The sequence below is a fragment of the Diadema antillarum genome, unplaced genomic scaffold, assembly GCF_040938485.1.
Source record: "Diadema antillarum isolate AM-2024a unplaced genomic scaffold, OU_Dant_1.0 seq00000507_RagTag, whole genome shotgun sequence".
Classification (NCBI taxonomy): domain Eukaryota; kingdom Metazoa; phylum Echinodermata; class Echinoidea; order Diadematoida; family Diadematidae; genus Diadema; species Diadema antillarum.
In genome coordinates this window covers 1,253,771-1,270,876 of record NW_027271462.1, presented here as the reverse complement: position 1 = coordinate 1,270,876, position 17,106 = coordinate 1,253,771, and the positions used below count along the sequence as shown (strand labels likewise).

General features: G+C 36.5%; 1 protein-coding gene across 1 annotated transcript in view; it reads left to right on the top strand.

Moving 5' to 3' along the window:
• LOC139734004 (uncharacterized) overlaps positions 1-8,290 on the top strand; it is a 29,465-nt gene extending 21,175 nt beyond the window's left edge. Inside the window, exons 7-10 of the mRNA XM_071644811.1 lie at positions 3,630-3,668; positions 4,218-4,268; positions 6,627-6,722; positions 8,166-8,290. Coding sequence (XP_071500912.1) covers positions 3,630-3,668; positions 4,218-4,268; positions 6,627-6,722; positions 8,166-8,290 — 311 coding nt within the window. The remainder of the gene's footprint in view (positions 1-3,629; positions 3,669-4,217; positions 4,269-6,626; positions 6,723-8,165) is intronic.
• The last annotated feature ends 8,816 nt before the right edge of the window (positions 8,291-17,106 follow it).

Genomic DNA, 17,106 nt, shown 5'->3' with positions numbered 1-17,106 from the left:
ACAGAGGTCAAAGATCAAGGTCAAATCCTAAAATTTATCTGTTTACGTGATAACTCAAAACTGGATGAAGCAGCTTTCACCAAACTTGGTCCAAGGATGATGTATGATAGGACAATTAGTTGAGTAGATTTAGGACATTGGCAAGAGGTCAGAGGTCAAAAGGTCAAGGTCAAATGCTACAAATGTTGCAATTTTCCCCATATCTATGCAATGCCAGAAGGTATTTTCTTGAAACTTGGTGTGGACATGTACTACTGCGTAAAGATTCTCTAGAGAGAGTTTCATGTCAAGGTCATTTATTCATAGTTTTTTCGATGGAACTCATTGATAACACGATTCAGATCATAACACAACTTGAAATTGATTGATTTTAATCAGTTAAAATTACAAATAATGATACATTTATGAATTTTGGCTAGAAACAGAATTATCATTTGATTTGTATAATGAACTCGCCTTTTTGAGTAGTTTTGGGTCCAACATGCACTCACAAAATATTGCGTAACTTTGGAACCCTGTACCTGGGCATCTCAAATTTGGTCTCAAAATTTATGCAAGAATTGTAAGAAAAAAAGTCATAAATGTCGCAATGCAGTATTTTTACATTACCTACTTATCATGAAAAATGTCGGGGGGGGGGGGGGCTCCCCCCCCCCCCCCCCCCAGTCTTAGGGTTAAGGGAAATGTTAAGTGTTTATGGCACATTTCGATTAAGGCTCAAAACTTTTGATTGGTATGTCCATTTGTGACCAAACTTGAATGGTACAGCTTAGGCATCCTTTGAGGAGCTGAAGATCACCATAAGGTCAAAGGTCACAAACAGTCAATGAACTTTTAGGGGCCAATGTTAAGTTTTTACGGCAAGTTTCGATTATGGCTCATTTTTGGGTGAGACACATTTTGGCACTTGCCTTGATGTATAGTACATCTTTGATCATGATTTCTGTTCGTTGCATTTTTTTCAAAGAAAGATAAATCTTTTAATCGCTCAGTCTGCAATAATATTTCTTTGTTTTCAAATGATTAGATAAAATCAGGACTTTTAGCTGCAATAAGTTTGGAAGGATAAAGCTTAAATGATGCCACTTTGAAAGAATTTTGAGCAATTATCCATTTCCTTATTACAAAATTTCCATTTTATTTTATTTCTTTTGTTGGTGTAGGAGTTTTCCAGATAAAAAAGCTTGGTGAAGTCCATATCCCATTTGCCCTATTATCTTTCTCCTTTTAACTGTATCTGTAGATGGGACCTCTGGTGGTAAACAGAATATGACATCTCCTTCAAGAAAAGTACAGAAATTTAAAACAAAAACCTTTTTATAACACAGTATTGTTCTTTCATCTTTTGTTGTTTTTTTCCTCTACAAATATTTAGTCCTTTATCGAGTGGTACACATTTGTGAGGGTCACTTCTGCTTGGGATCTTTTCTTCAATATCAGCAAGTTGAATGCACTGAAGAATATCAGTGCTTATTGTATTCTGTCTTCAGGGGTATAGCACTGTAAAGGGTTTCAGAAATGTCTAAATAGTTATTATGGTATAGGAACCATCTTTGTGTTTTAATTGCAGTTGCATGTTTTAACCTACACATTGTGTGAGGTTGAAGGGCAAATCTAGAACTTTTAAATAACATTTATGTCATTACAGTTGAAAGAATAGAATCAAACAAAATCAACAGCACATTGTACTGAAATTAGGCATAAAAAGTTAAAGAAAAAAGAAAGTTTTGATTCTCTATGTGTTTGATAGCTTTTTACAAATCAGTTATAATTGTGTAAGTTATTGCTGCATGTATGTGCCCCTGACAAATTGATGGCCTATACTCACTGTTATCCCTGCATCAATCCTAGAACCACTCTAATCATTGTGAAACAGGTCCCAGTAAAGAAAACATCATTTTTTTTTCTCTTTTTGATGTAGAAGATATGTGACAAACTTGTGCAGCCTACTAGAATCATGACTTTATGTATCACTGAAAATTTCATAAGGGATGAAGTGAACCAAACCCTTTTTTGGTTGTTAATCTAAATATGATTTATGTCACAGGAAAGATGGGCAAATAATGAAGGAGCTATTAATGTCATCAGTTGCCATGGTTTTCCTTTAGGGGAATTAATTTTATTGAAAGCAGTGGCTTTACTCTCAAAGAAATGTAGAAGATCTTTAACATTTTATAACTTTCTTTATTTCGTGTCCAATTTTATGGCACTATTACAATTCATCAGAACATTCTGTGATTCTTCTGATTTTCTAAAAGTCCTAAATAGGACGACCCAAATGTTTGGAAACAAACAAAAACACATATTTTAGTTTATTGTATTCTATTTTGACCAATCAATGACTAAGATACAATCACTTGAGTCTCAGTACTACACAACATATTCACTTTTCAAAATGGTCCCCTTTGTGTTGGATGCAGGGGCGCAAAACGTGACCTCCCCTCTGTGACAGTGTGGTTTTTTTAAGTGGTTTCCTTGAAAATACATTACCATTCATGTTTAAGTAACCGCTTCAAACTGGCCAGAAAGTGACAAGGATGAGAGTTGACCCTTGCCCCTAACAGTCCCCAGATGCTGTAGTCCAATGGATTTAAATCCGGGCTCCTAGCAGGGCGTTCTTCTTTGGTGATGAACTGAGGACAATGCTCTCTCAACCAGGTCTGAGTGACATTCGCAGTATGGGCTTGCCCACCATCTTGCTGAAAGATCCAATCATCATCTGAATACAGTCTGCATGCTTCAGGAAGCAAGATCAACTCGAGAACTTCATTTATGTAGTACTCCTTGTCCCTGGATCAACAAATTTCAATTGCAACGCGACTGCAGATAGCCCCCAAACCATGATTTTTGCAGGGAATTCAGCTATCCTGACTTTCAAACTTGCAGGATCTGCATCTGCACGGCTTGTAGCGTACATACAGCTATTCTTTTGGCAGTTCAGTTTTGGCTTTGGATACGTCATCTTCTTCACATCATCCTCCGTGAAATGTCCACATAACTTTTTGCACTTAGTGACCCTAGTGGCTTTATGAGCAGCTGAAAGTATCTGGACTTGCAACAGATGGGGAGCTTTGAGACCCAGCTTGACTGCCAAAACATGTTGCATGGTCGAGCTGCTCATGTGCATGTTCATGCCATCTTTCTCCCCGATCGAATTGGATTCTGACGGATTCAGGGGCAGACATTTTGGATCAGCCGTCTGGTGCCAACGGAGCATGGTCTGCCTGACTTTGGCCTGTCATCTGAAGATCCAGTCTCCTGGTATTTTTGATGGTGTGTTAGATAAAACTGTGTGTTACCCTTCCATAGAGAGTACGGTAAATTTCACATTGACATTGACCTGCACAGTGCAGTTCAACCTCAGCATCCCTTTTCCCATGTACCCTGGTCATTTTCTAGGATAGAATGAATTACATTCAAGTTAGACCTCAGGCCTAGTCAACTATGACATAACAAAGCAAGGGGCATAATTCAATTGAACCCAATCATCATAGATTATTAAAGTACAGTGTTCTACCAAAGTTTGTTTCCAGACATAGGGGTCGCCCTGTAGACCTGTTATAATGAGTTACATTAGTTTGATGAAACTCATGTTTTCCCTTTGTCTTCTCCTCTCTGTTCAATTGTAGATGATCATGCTGCTCATTCAGATGCTGATGATGATGCAAGTGGGTCTTCACTTTTCCCTTCAAGTGAGGATAATAACATATTATAATTGTGTATGTGTAATTGTAATACAATTCATTTTCATTTCTGTATAGTACATCTTTGAAAATGGTTTTTGTTGGTTGTGTTATTTTCAAAGAAATAAAGTTATCTGTTTTTGTTTTGTTTTGTTTTGTTTTGTTTTGTTTTGTGCTATTTACAATGTATCAGAGGAGTGATGTTGATCAGTGTACATAAAGGTATTAACATGGTAGAAATTGGAAGATACATATATATATGTATATAATACGAATGTTCACTTTGTATAACAATGGTTACATTGAGCATTTCCATCTGTCATGATATCTATTTGGTTTCAAACTGATTAGGAGATAAAATAAGGCCTTGTATGTTGTAATGACTTTGGCAGATAATGCCTAGATTATGCCACTTTGAAATGTTTGAAGCAATAATCTGCTTATGTACATTTCATTTTTAGTTGCTTTGTAGGTTTTGGTACAATCTGTATATCTTATGTGTCACTATCTTTCCCCATTAAACTTTATCTGTAGATAGTGCCTCTCGTGGTAAACAGAAGATGACATCTACCCTTCCCAGAAAAGGTAATTATGGTGTACTATTGATTTATAAAGACGTGCACTTAATGATATTTCATGAAATCCTCTGTTATAAAACAATACTTTTCCATATCTGCCAACTGTTCAAATCAAACAGGAATATTGCTATTTCGGTGAAAAGAAAATTGTCATTTTAAGCTGTGTTCCTTGATGTACAGTATATGTTGTATGTTTGCACAAATAAGCCTGATGTATTCAATAGGAAATTTACAAATGTTTCTGTTTTTGACATTTTTTAGCAGTTCTTAATTCTTGATTGTCAAGGTTGGCAGGTAGAGTGTTCCTTTCTGAAAATAATATTGTTTGTGCAACCGTTATTCAATGGAAAAAAATCAAAACAACGTATAGATGGGGTCTCTAACTTTGTCTTTGTTGACTTTAGGTAATCTTTATTTTGTATTTCTATTCCACTTTTAATGGATATTTCAAAGAGAAGGAAACAAGTGTAAATGTGATAGAGTAAGATCATGGTTCAAACTTATCACTTGTTATTTATGTATAATGAAATAATTTATTTTAGCTGTATTTTTTTGCATGAAACATCAGTAAAACGATTCTAGGGGAAGTTTTGTGAGATTTACAGAAATGCATGACTCTTGTTGATATGGCATCTTACAGTCAAGAAATGATTCATTTGGAGAGATATACACCTGTAATCAAGGGGCACATTTGATAGTATTGGTTAATTGTGTGTGATTGTTTCTTTCCCATGAACTATTATTTCATATGGTAACAGGCTGATTTTCTCTACTAAAAGTATTTACTATATTTTCAATATATTTTTTGACATTCATCATGGCCATTCAAAGGAAATGCCGACACTTCAGAAAGATTTTTATATTTTTAGTAGGGATAACAAAAGCAATGGATAGCAAAATGCAGTTCCAAGCTACAGAACAGTTTTTGTAATGAATCTACTTACTTCATAATATATATTTGGTGGGGAAAGGTGGAAAATACTAAAAGATTTATGAGTTATGCTCATTAATACCTTCTGTAACATCGAGTCACAGAAAAGGTATGCATTTGAGCTCACAGCTGAAGACTCAAGTGAGCTATTGCAATCGCTTTTCATTCGTCGTCCGGGACGACATACGTCATGCGTAAACTTTTTACATTTCCATCTTCTCCAAAGTGCATCGTTGGATTTTAACCAAACTTTGTAGGAATCATCCCGAGGGGTATACAGGGAATTCATAGTTGCTATTGATGGTTCATGTGCCCCCAGGGGGGTTAAGGGGGAGGAGCCCCAATGGTAAAAACTGTGTAGATATCAAACATCTACTCCAGATCTGGCCGTAGGACAGACCTGGTATGTTTTGTGTACTAACCTAGCTGTCTAGATAGAGATTGAAAGTTGTGCATGGCATTTCCACGGGTGGCGCTATGGGGGCCCTGTGGTTGACATAGTGGGGGGGGGGGGGGCAGCTGCCAAGGAAATGTTTGTTTCAGTCTTCTTCCAAAGACCTATTCAGATTGGATCAATCAAACATTCTAGGAATCATCCTTTTATGCAAAGTTACTACTATGGTATATATTCTTCCTGGTATGTTGTGTATAATTAATCTACATGAAGAATGCAAATTGTTCATGGCATTTCCATGGGGGCCTGTAGGGAGTCACGTACTTGGGTGGTGGAAGGGGAGGGCCCCGAGGGGAAAAAATACCAAATGTTCAAATATCAAGCATCATCTCTTATTGTGAAAGTAAGACAGACCTCGTAGACTGTGTCTTGTTACCTGTTGAAGTGAAGAATGGAAGTTGCATGTTTCTGGCTTTTCCTTAAGGGGGGGGGGGGGGGGGGGGGGGGGGGGGGGGGGGGGGGAGAGAGCATGTGGGACCTGTGGGGGGGGGGACTGCCAATGAAATGCTTTTGTTTTCTTTTCAGAGGAAGTGATCAGGTTTCAACCAAACTTGGTAAGGGATCTTCCTTAGGCGTTGCATCGAAATCACCCAGCAAGATTCTGCTTGATGAACCAGGATCCAGAGGGAGCTTATTGTCCTTAGGGATCCTAAATGGGTGATAATTTTGATGCAATGCCTTAGGGGTAGGGTGTCCATGTGGGAATCCCTAACGTAAATGTCCGTGAAGCCAGGGGGTTACCTGAGGGTTTTTTTTTTTTTTTTTTTTCAAACAACACATCCAGATTCTCCAAGTTCAGTTTTGATAAAATTGACTCAAACAACTTGTGACAGAAGAGAATTGATCGACTTCAGGTGAGCGTTGCGCCCCCTGGGGCTCTTGTTTACCTTTCCTGGGTGTTCACAATTCTGTGAACTTTATAGGGCAAGTTCATCAGTTTCTATTCATTTAGTAGACTTTTCTTCGTCTTCCACTCGTAGTTCACAAGTACACCAAGTGGCGGAGATGTGACGAGCAGGAACTGTTCAGGCACTTTGACAACTATCTGAAGGGAAAGGGTGGCAAGAAGCTGCCAGGTAGGTCCTATATACAGGGTGGTCAAAAAAACAAAAACAAACACAGACATGCATTATTTCATGCCCTAAAACCAAATTTCTTGATTTCAGATGATGCGGTATCTTTCTAGAAGAAAAACGATACCAAATTTGTCTCATTTGGTAAAGTAGTTTTCATTTTAGAGCTGTTTTTTTTTGCGAAGCAATGCCAGATCAAATTTCTCAGTTTCTTCAAAATAACTCATAATCCAACGAAAAGTCATCGCCCAGTCAATAGGCGTTTTCACGTCAGCCCGATGTTTCGATATAGCGCGCTATTTTCTGACTTGGGAACTTAAAAAATATCTCGAGCTTGGATTTTTATCGGGCTGATGTGAAAACGCCTAATGTGAGTAATGCTGAATAAGAATGTGTCCCTTCACATAATCCTGCTTTTGAATGGGACCACTGCGTTTAAATGAGCATTCCGTCAGACAATCACAAAGCTGCAAAATCCTTTTGTGTCCACTCCGCTGAGCAAGACCGGGCTGGGCTGTGACTGTCTGACGAAATATTCATTAAATGCAGTTGTCCCGTGGAAAGGAGGATGATGTGATGGGACACATTTTTATCTCATTATTCACAATGACTGGCTCCTTCCACCGTGCATTCTTTTTGCAGAAATTGAAAAATTTCTGATCTTGCATTGCTTCGCAAAAAAAAACAGCTCTAAAATGAAAACTACATTACTAAATGAGACAAATTTGGTATTACTTTTCTTCTAGAAAGATACCGCATCAATTGAAATCAATGAATTTGGCTTTTAGGGTTTGAAATATTGCTTGTCCATTTTATTTGGACATCCCTATAATTTATGGGTATATTTCTGCCATGGGAATTTGTAGTTCTCTAAGTACTCATTTGTAGTTCTCCAAGCACTGATGCTTTGAAAACAGGCTTCAGACGAGTAACATATTGTCAATTTGTTTATGGTCATGCATCATAAGATCGCCTACTGTTGCATGGTGATTCTACCTGACTTGTAACTTTAAAAACAGATATCCCATCATGTATCACTTTTGTTGAGGTATTGTATTTAGTATTCCATTATTTCCATGGTAGTGAGGTCTATTCTTCTGACTAGAGTATAATTTTTTTTTTATTTTGAACAAAGATGTAGACTTGTCATAGGCTTTGACCAAAATGTGGACATTTTCCCCAAATTGTTCAAAAATATAAATTCTGTATTGACTTTGTACAGGCAATGCCAATTTCACCCCCGAAGAATTATGTTTATGGCAGCACTACCATTGCTCAGGCAATCACTTTGTAATCATAAAATGTAATTTGCTGTGATTCGGTACACAATATGAAGTCATGTACCAAGTGTTGACAATCCTTCTGGAGGACGACTCATGACACATGGCCTGTCAAAAGTGACATTAAATCTTAAGTGAAACAAACTCTTGTTTTTGTCATATCCAGGGAAAAAAGATATTATCGCCTTCCTGCAACGCCATCCGTCATTTCCTCATGGCATCAACACCATTCACAACAAGATGATGAATGAGGTGTACAAGAGATCGAAGAAGTGCCTTTCTGTGGTTTGATTATGAGGGGAAAGAGAGCAATGGGAAATTCAAAGCAATTACAAAGAAGAAGGCAGTCACCTTTGAAAACGGAAAAATCTGCTATATGTTAAATATTCTGCTTTATTTTCAACTCCTTGTGTACAGTGTACAATAAAATGTAGAAATGTGTGCCAAATATGGGCATTTGAAATATCAAAATTTTCATTGAATATGACACTATGTCAAACACCGTGCGAGATACTTTTCTGAACTTGTAGACAATTGGAATTGTATTCCAAGTATTGTTATTTTGTCAGAGTGACTTATGAACACATATTGCTGAGAGGAAGAATTTGAAGTCACATTGAAGGAGCAGAATTTAAATGGATGATTGTGTTTCACAAGCAAGTATAAACTTTTTTATATCCCCATCAACAAAATTTGAAGGTGTACAGTATATTGTAATTACTCTATGGGTACCGCCATTTGGACCTCTGGTCATGTAAATGTGATGTATGCTCTAACTTTCCATACTTGTTATACATGAATGTTCAATAATAACTACTTTCTGCACGGTAACACAAATTACAAACCTGGGTACAAGATATGTGGAGACATATACTCATGTTGATTTGGTTTGAGGTCAGGCATAAAAGAAGTCATTTTTGTCCACTTTGAAAAAAAGTTATGTTGTCTTCCTTTTAAGGTAGTTGCATACAAGTTGTAGAAAACTTGTGTGGAAGTGCAAATATTTCCTTGGAAAGTAGGCAGTGTTTTTCGATGTGAGGATTGTACATGAACAGTGTAAGGTACATTCCAGTAGAAAAGAATTTTCCCCACCATACCAATAGCTCTTTCCGGTTGATCCCCCACCTCTTTCTGGCTTGTAGACAACAGAAGATGCATTTTGTTTGCATCGCTGAAGAAAAGAAGTTCACTGAAAAGTACAAATCATTGTTTACAAATAATTGTGCATCCATCATTGTGAGAAATATTGAATGATAGAGAATTAGGAGAATTGATTGCAGATTGGACAGTAAGAAGGTTGAGAAACTGTTGTGGTTGCCAGACCAAAGGTTCTCTTGTGACACGTATTTTACCGCAAATGCAGTCTGCTTCTGTGTACCTGAAAACGTAATCCACTGATTTTTCTGAGTATTTTGATAGATGTGTTTGTTGCCATTGTTGTTTTTGACAGGGAAATGAAACCCTCAAGTTTCCCTCGTGTGATTATCAAATGTGTTCTGATGCACAGAGAAGAGTTTTTAACTTTCAGTGTGTTGAGAAAGTTTCTTGTTTCTTTGCTGGGCAAAGTGTTTGCTTGAGATTAAAGCAGGGAAAAAATCAATTCAAATGACTCCATTGTGATGGTTTTATGAAGAGTACGAAGAAAGAAGCAGTTGCCTTTGAAAACTGAAAAATCTGCTGTATGTTAAATATTCTGCTTTAATTTCAATTCTTTGTGCACATTACATAATCAAATGTAGAAATGTGTGCCAAATATGGGAATTTGAAATATCAAAATTTTCATTGAATATGACACTATGTCAAACGCAGTGCGAGATAATTTTCTGAACTTGTAGACAATTGGAACTGTATTCCAAGTATTGTTATTTTGTCAGAGTGACTTATGAACACATATTGCTGAGAGAAAAAATTTGAAGTCATATTGAAGGAGCAGAATTTAAACGGATGCTTGTGTTTCACAAGCAAGTATAAAGTTCTTTTATATCCCCATCAACAAAATTTGAAAGTGTACAGTATCTTGGAATTACTCTATGGGCACCGCCATTTGGACCTCTGGTCATGTGAATATGATGTAATCGTGCGCTAACTTTCCATACTTATTGTACATGAATGTTCAATAATAACTACTTTCTGCACGGTAACACAAATTACAAACCTGGGTACAAGATATGTGGAGATATACAGTTGTATATTCATGTTAATTTGTTTTGATGTCAGGCATGAAAGAAGTCATTTTGTCCACTTTGAAGAAAAGTTATGTAATCTTCCGTTTAAGGTAGTTGTAGGCCTATATAAGTTGTACAAAACTTATGTGGAAGTGCAAATATTTCTTTGGAAAGTAGGCAGTGTTTTTCGATGTGAGGATTGTACATGAACAGTGTAAGGTACATTCCAGTAGAAAAGAATTTTCCCCAGCATACCAATAGCTCTTTCTGGTTGATCCCCCACCTCTTTCTGGCTTGTAGACAACAGAAGATGCATTTTGTTTGCATCGCTGAAGAAAAGAAGTTCACTGAAAAGTACAAATCATTGTTTACAAATAATTGTGCATCCATCATTGTGAGAAATATTGAATGATAGAGAATTAGGAGAATTGATTGCAGATTGGACAGTAAGAAGGTTGAGAAACTGTTGTGTTTGCCAGACCAAAGGTTCTCTTGTGACACGTATTTTACCGCGAATGCAGTCTGCTTCTGTGTACCTGAAAACGTAATCCACTGATTTTTCTGAGTATTTTGATAGATGTGTTTGTTGCCATTGTTGTTTTTGACAGGGAAATGAAACCCTCAAGTTTCCCTCGTGTGATTATCAAATGTGTTCTGATGCACAGAGAAGAGTTTTTAACTTTCAGTGTGTTGAGAAAGTTTCTTGTTTCTTTGCTGGGCAAAGTGTTTGCTTGAGATTAAAGCAGGGAAAAAATCAATTCAAATGACTCCATTGTGATGGTTTTATGAAGAGTACGAAGAAAGAAGCAGTTGCCTTTGAAAACTGAAAAATCTGCTGTATGTTAAATATTCTGCTTTAATTTCAATTCTTTGTGCACATTACATAATCAAATGTAGAAATGTGTGCCAAATATGGGAATTTGAAATATCAAAATTTTCATTGAATATGACACTATGTCAAACGCAGTGCGAGATAATTTTCTGAACTTGTAGACAATTGGAACTGTATTCCAAGTATTGTTATTTTGTCAGAGTGACTTATGAACACATATTGCTGAGAGAAAAAATTTGAAGTCATATTGAAGGAGCAGAATTTAAACGGATGCTTGTGTTTCACAAGCAAGTATAAAGTTCTTTTATATCCCCATCAACAAAATTTGAAAGTGTACAGTATCTTGGAATTACTCTATGGGCACCGCCATTTGGACCTCTGGTCATGTGAATATGATGTAATCGTGCGCTAACTTTCCATACTTATTGTACATGAATGTTCAATAATAACTACTTTCTGCACGGTAACACAAATTACAAACCTGGGTACAAGATATGTGGAGATATACAGTTGTATATTCATGTTAATTTGTTTTGATGTCAGGCATGAAAGAAGTCATTTTGTCCACTTTGAAGAAAAGTTATGTAATCTTCCGTTTAAGGTAGTTGTAGGCCTATATAAGTTGTACAAAACTTATGTGGAAGTGCAACTATTTCTTTGGAAAGTAGGCAGTGTTTTTCGATGTGAGGATTGTACATGAACAGTGTAAGGTACATTCCAGTAGAAAAGAATTTTCCCCAGCATACCAATAGCTCTTTCTGGTTGATCCCCCACCTCTTTCTGGCTTGTAGACAACAGAAGATGCATTTTGTTTGCATCGCTGAAGAAAAGAAGTTCACTGAAAAGTACAAATCATTGTTTACAAATAATTGTGCATCCATCATTGTGAGAAATATTGAATGATAGAGAATTAGGAGAATTGATTGCAGATTGGACAGTAAGAAGGTTGACAAACTGTTGTGTTTGCCAGAACAAAGGTTCTCTTGTGACACGTATTTTACCGCGAATGCAGTCTGCTTCTGTGTACCTGAAAACGTAATCCACTGATTTTTCTGAGTATTTTGATAGATGTGTTTGTTGCCATTGTTGTTTTTGACAGGGAAATGAAACCCTCAAGTTTCCCTCGTGTGATTATCAAATGTGTTCTGATGCACAGAGAAGAGTTTTTAACTTTCAGTGTGTTGAGAAAGTTTCTTGTTTCTTTGCTGGGCAAAGTGTTTGCTTGAGATTAAAGCAGGGAAAAAATCAATTCAAATGACTCCATTGTGATGGTTTTATGAAGAGTACGAAGAAAGAAGCAGTTGCCTTTGAAAACTGAAAAATCTGCTGTATGTTAAATATTCTGCTTTAATTTCAATTCTTTGTGCACATTACATAATCAAATGTAGAAATGTGTGCCAAATATGGGAATTTGAAATATCAAAATTTTCATTGAATATGACACTATGTCAAACGCAGTGCGAGATAATTTTCTGAACTTGTAGACAATTGGAACTGTATTCCAAGTATTGTTATTTTGTCAGAGTGACTTATGAACACATATTGCTGAGAGAAAAAATTTGAAGTCATATTGAAGGAGCAGAATTTAAACGGATGCTTGTGTTTCACAAGCAAGTATAAAGTTCTTTTATATCCCCATCAACAAAATTTGAAAGTGTACAGTATCTTGGAATTACTCTATGGGCACCGCCATTTGGACCTCTGGTCATGTGAATATGATGTAATCGTGCGCTAACTTTCCATACTTATTGTACATGAATGTTCAATAATAACTACTTTCTGCACGGTAACACAAATTACAAACCTGGGTACAAGATATGTGGAGATATACAGTTGTATATTCATGTTAATTTGTTTTGATGTCAGGCATGAAAGAAGTCATTTTGTCCACTTTGAAGAAAAGTTATGTAATCTTCCGTTTAAGGTAGTTGTAGGCCTATATAAGTTGTACAAAACTTATGTGGAAGTGCAAATATTTCTTTGGAAAGTAGGCAGTGTTTTTCGATGTGAGGATTGTACATGAACAGTGTAAGGTACATTCCAGTAGAAAAGAATTTTCCCCAGCATACCAATAGCTCTTTCTGGTTGATCCCCCACCTCTTTCTGGCTTGTAGACAACAGAAGATGCATTTTGTTTGCATCGCTGAAGAAAAGAAGTTCACTGAAAAGTACAAATCATTGTTTACAAATAATTGTGCATCCATCATTGTGAGAAATATTGAATGATAGAGAATTAGGAGAATTGATTGCAGATTGGACAGTAAGAAGGTTGAGAAACTGTTGTGTTTGCCAGACCAAAGGTTCTCTTGTGACACGTATTTTACCGCGAATGCAGTCTGCTTCTGTGTACCTGAAAACGTAATCCACTGATTTTTCTGAGTATTTTGATAGATGTGTTTGTTGCCATTGTTGTTTTTGACAGGGAAATGAAACCCTCAAGTTTCCCTTGTGTGATTATCAAATGTGTTCTGATGCACAGAGAAGAGTTTTTAACTTTCAGTGTGTTGAGAAAGTTTCTTGTTTCTTTGCTGGGCAAAGTGTTTGCTTGAGATTAAAGCAGGGAAAAAATCAATTCAAATGACTCCATTGTGATGGTTTTATGAAGAGTACGAAGAAAGAAGCAGATGCCTTTGAAAACTGAAAAATCTGCTGTATGTTAAATATTCTGCTTTTTTATTATTTGCAAATTATGCAAATTCTTTAATTTGCTCAGTCGCCCTTTTAATTTTTATTCTCTGCAGGTATGCATCACCTCTTTGAAATTCATGTCAAACTGGCTCTGTAAGCGACGCATATTACACTCCCTTACTGAGTGACAACCAGACTAATATCAAGAATTATATATGCTAGTGTATTATTTAAAGAATTTGGAGCATTCTTCACAAAAGAGATCATTATTTTTGCAAACCAAAGTTCAGGCGGCAATATCATCTATGTGGGGAAGGAGTGTGTTTGCCAAGGTATTTTCCACACACGTCGAAAAGCAATTCTTCACAGTGAGCACATCTTGTCATAAGTACCTTCAAAAAGTGGGCGTGTGTAAATCATAAAAAGTAGAACAGTATTTGTGAAATAAACTACTCATGTATGAATTTGCACATTCAAAGTTAGCAAGAAATATATTACACTGTCCAGTGAAATCATTATTATGGTACAGTGGACTCCCGTTATAACGAAGTCCTCGGGACCGGCAGTTTTCTTTCGTAATAACGAAATTTCGTTATAACCGAATGAATAAACAATAAAAATACATAGAGTTGATAATGTTGCGGCCCTAAATTTTATTTCGTTGTAACCGGAATTTCGTTATAACCGTGTTCGTTATAACGGGAGTGCACTGTACATGGTCTCACCAGGGACTGTTTCAAGCAGAAATTTAAAAAAAAATAGTAATAGAGGAAAACCTTTGATTTAGACAAATCTTTTTCAGTTGCAGGCAATTAAAGTGACCATAAGATATAGATATCAATGATAATGACAATGTTGTTACATTTCATATAACAATTAAACTGTCATTGGAAATACGTAATTAGATATGCTAATCACTAATCAGGAGGTCGAAATTTGAACTCATTTAGTTTTCAAGTAGGAAATATGAGGTCGACATTTTGATTTTTACAGGAAAACTCAAAGGAGAAATATTTGAAGGGGGAAATTATGGAAATTTGGGCTTAAAGGAGAATCATTCGGTGAAGGGGGAATTAGTGAAAATTAAGGCTTAAAGGAGAATTATTCATTTGAAGGTGAAATGAATGAAATTTGGACTTCAGAAGAATCATAAAATTTTAAGGGAAATTATTGAAAGGATAATCATTCATTTTGAAGGTGAATTATTGAAAGGAGAATCATTCATTTTGAAGGGGAATTATTGAAAGGAGAATCATTCGGTTTGAAGGGGAAATTGAGAAAAAAAAATGGGCTTAAAGGGGAAACATGCAGTTTGAATATGGAAATAAATTAACTCTTGGCTTTAAAGAGATAATTTAGAGGGGCTTAACCCTAATCCCACCGGGTTTCTTGAGGGACATGAATCCACGGGGGGGGGGGGGGGGGGGGGGGGTGACGGGAGGAGGAGGGGGCTCTCCCCCCCCCCCCCCCCCCCCCCCCCCCCCTTCAGGTGGATCGCACGATATTCGTGAAAATTTCCATCACGGTAGAAGCCAATGTAATCTACAAGACTATAATAGCTTTTTCAAATTTTAGTTAAAGTATTTTATATTAGTTTATGCTAGTTTATGCCAAAAAAAAAAAGATTGCTTTATATTATAAGGCCTAGATATCTATTATTAATATTGTAATATTGTTAAAATGTCAGCGATTCTATGTCATAACAATAATGGTAATGATGATAATCACATAAAAATTATAGTTTACTTAAATCGAACATTTCCAAGCGCATAAATCTATAGTTTGCTGAAAACACGTATAAGATACTTGACACTACTACGAAGATTGCCTATCATTGGAATACCTATTTATAAGTATGCTAATCAGTGGGGGTAAATCTCTAGTGGTGGCGCAAGAAATAATTGACAAAAGGATAAACGTTTGAAGGGGGTATGACAATTTTGGCTAAAAGCAGAAACCTTGTTTGAAATTTGGATTTGGGGCTTAAAGGAGAATCATTCACTATTAGGGGAAATCAATGATATAACTTGAGCTTAGTGGAGAATCATTCATTTTAAAAGGGGAATTAATAACAATTTTGGCTCTGTGGAGAATCATTCATTTTGAAACGGAAATTATTAACAATTTCGGCTAGGAAAAAGATTTGAAGGGGTTATTAAGGAATATATGGGCTGAAAGAGCGGAAACTCCTCACTTTCCCACAGAGGCCGTAGTCCCCGACCAGACTTAGAACGTGGCATTATGTAATCTCCACGGATCCCACAGGCTGAGGAGCCAGATCGTACAAAGTGAATGGTAACTACTTAATCGTCCGTCTCTGACGTACCCGTCAATTTAAAAAAAAAAATCATAACGAATATACGTACATCTCCCGTATACAGTAGAGAACTTTTTTTTTCAGGTATTTGCGTGTAAAGATAATTCCCCATGATGTCTACCTTACATTTTTGTTTTATTTTGATTTTAGTGGTACTTCGGAGACGGAGAAGTTATTTTCATTAACTTTATCAGTCGCGCTCAGTGTTGAGATCTTTCGGCGATTACGTAACGTAACTATTCAAGTCTTTTTTCGGGGATTACATCCTCTCTTGGGAAGTCCTGACTGACTTGGGCTTAGAGAAATATTTAAAGGGGAAATTGATGACAACTTGGACTTAAGGAGAAATATATGCATTCCCCTTAGGATGATTAAAGAGGGAAATATTGAAATTCCCTTTATTACCTATGTTATAGTTAAAATCCCCAAAGGGGAATAAATCTTGCTTAGGAAATTCTTATATTTCTTATTTATCAATTTTTGTCGTTCTTTTGTTGAGGAAAGGCCTCCTCAAGTTGATCTTAAATCATGGTATATCAGAAAAGCCTAAAAACTGATTGTACGGTAAAATTATCACGCTTTTTATGAAAATTCCCCATAACTACCATTTTTTCCGCATTTCCCCGTATGGTTGGAAATAGCATTATATATATATATATATATATATATATTGACAGCAAATCTTGCACATATAGACGTGGCTGGTGTTGGGTAGCACCCCTTTAATCATCGAGTGTGGTCTTGTAGTGTTGTCTGTGTACAGACAACACTACAAGACCACACTCAGCACCAACACAATCCTGAAGAAGGGCTTTTCGCCTGAAAGCTCGATGATTAAAGGGGTGCTACCCAACACCAGCCACGTCTATATATGCAAGACTTGCTGTCAATAGATTTACTGTCCTTGCACCGCCCCGCCATGTTGTGGTTAAGTCCTTTGATGTCAGTATATATATATATATATATATATATATATATATATATATATATATATATATAATGATACTTGTAATCAATGTGTTGGTACCAGTACAGAAAGATGACAAATCAGGGTGGTAATGCATTTCAGTCCAACAGTGCTATTTAGTCAGACCGAATTTTCGACGCAAACATTCGTCTTTCTTCACAATTGTCATTGTCGATCCTGAGGAAGATGAATGTATCC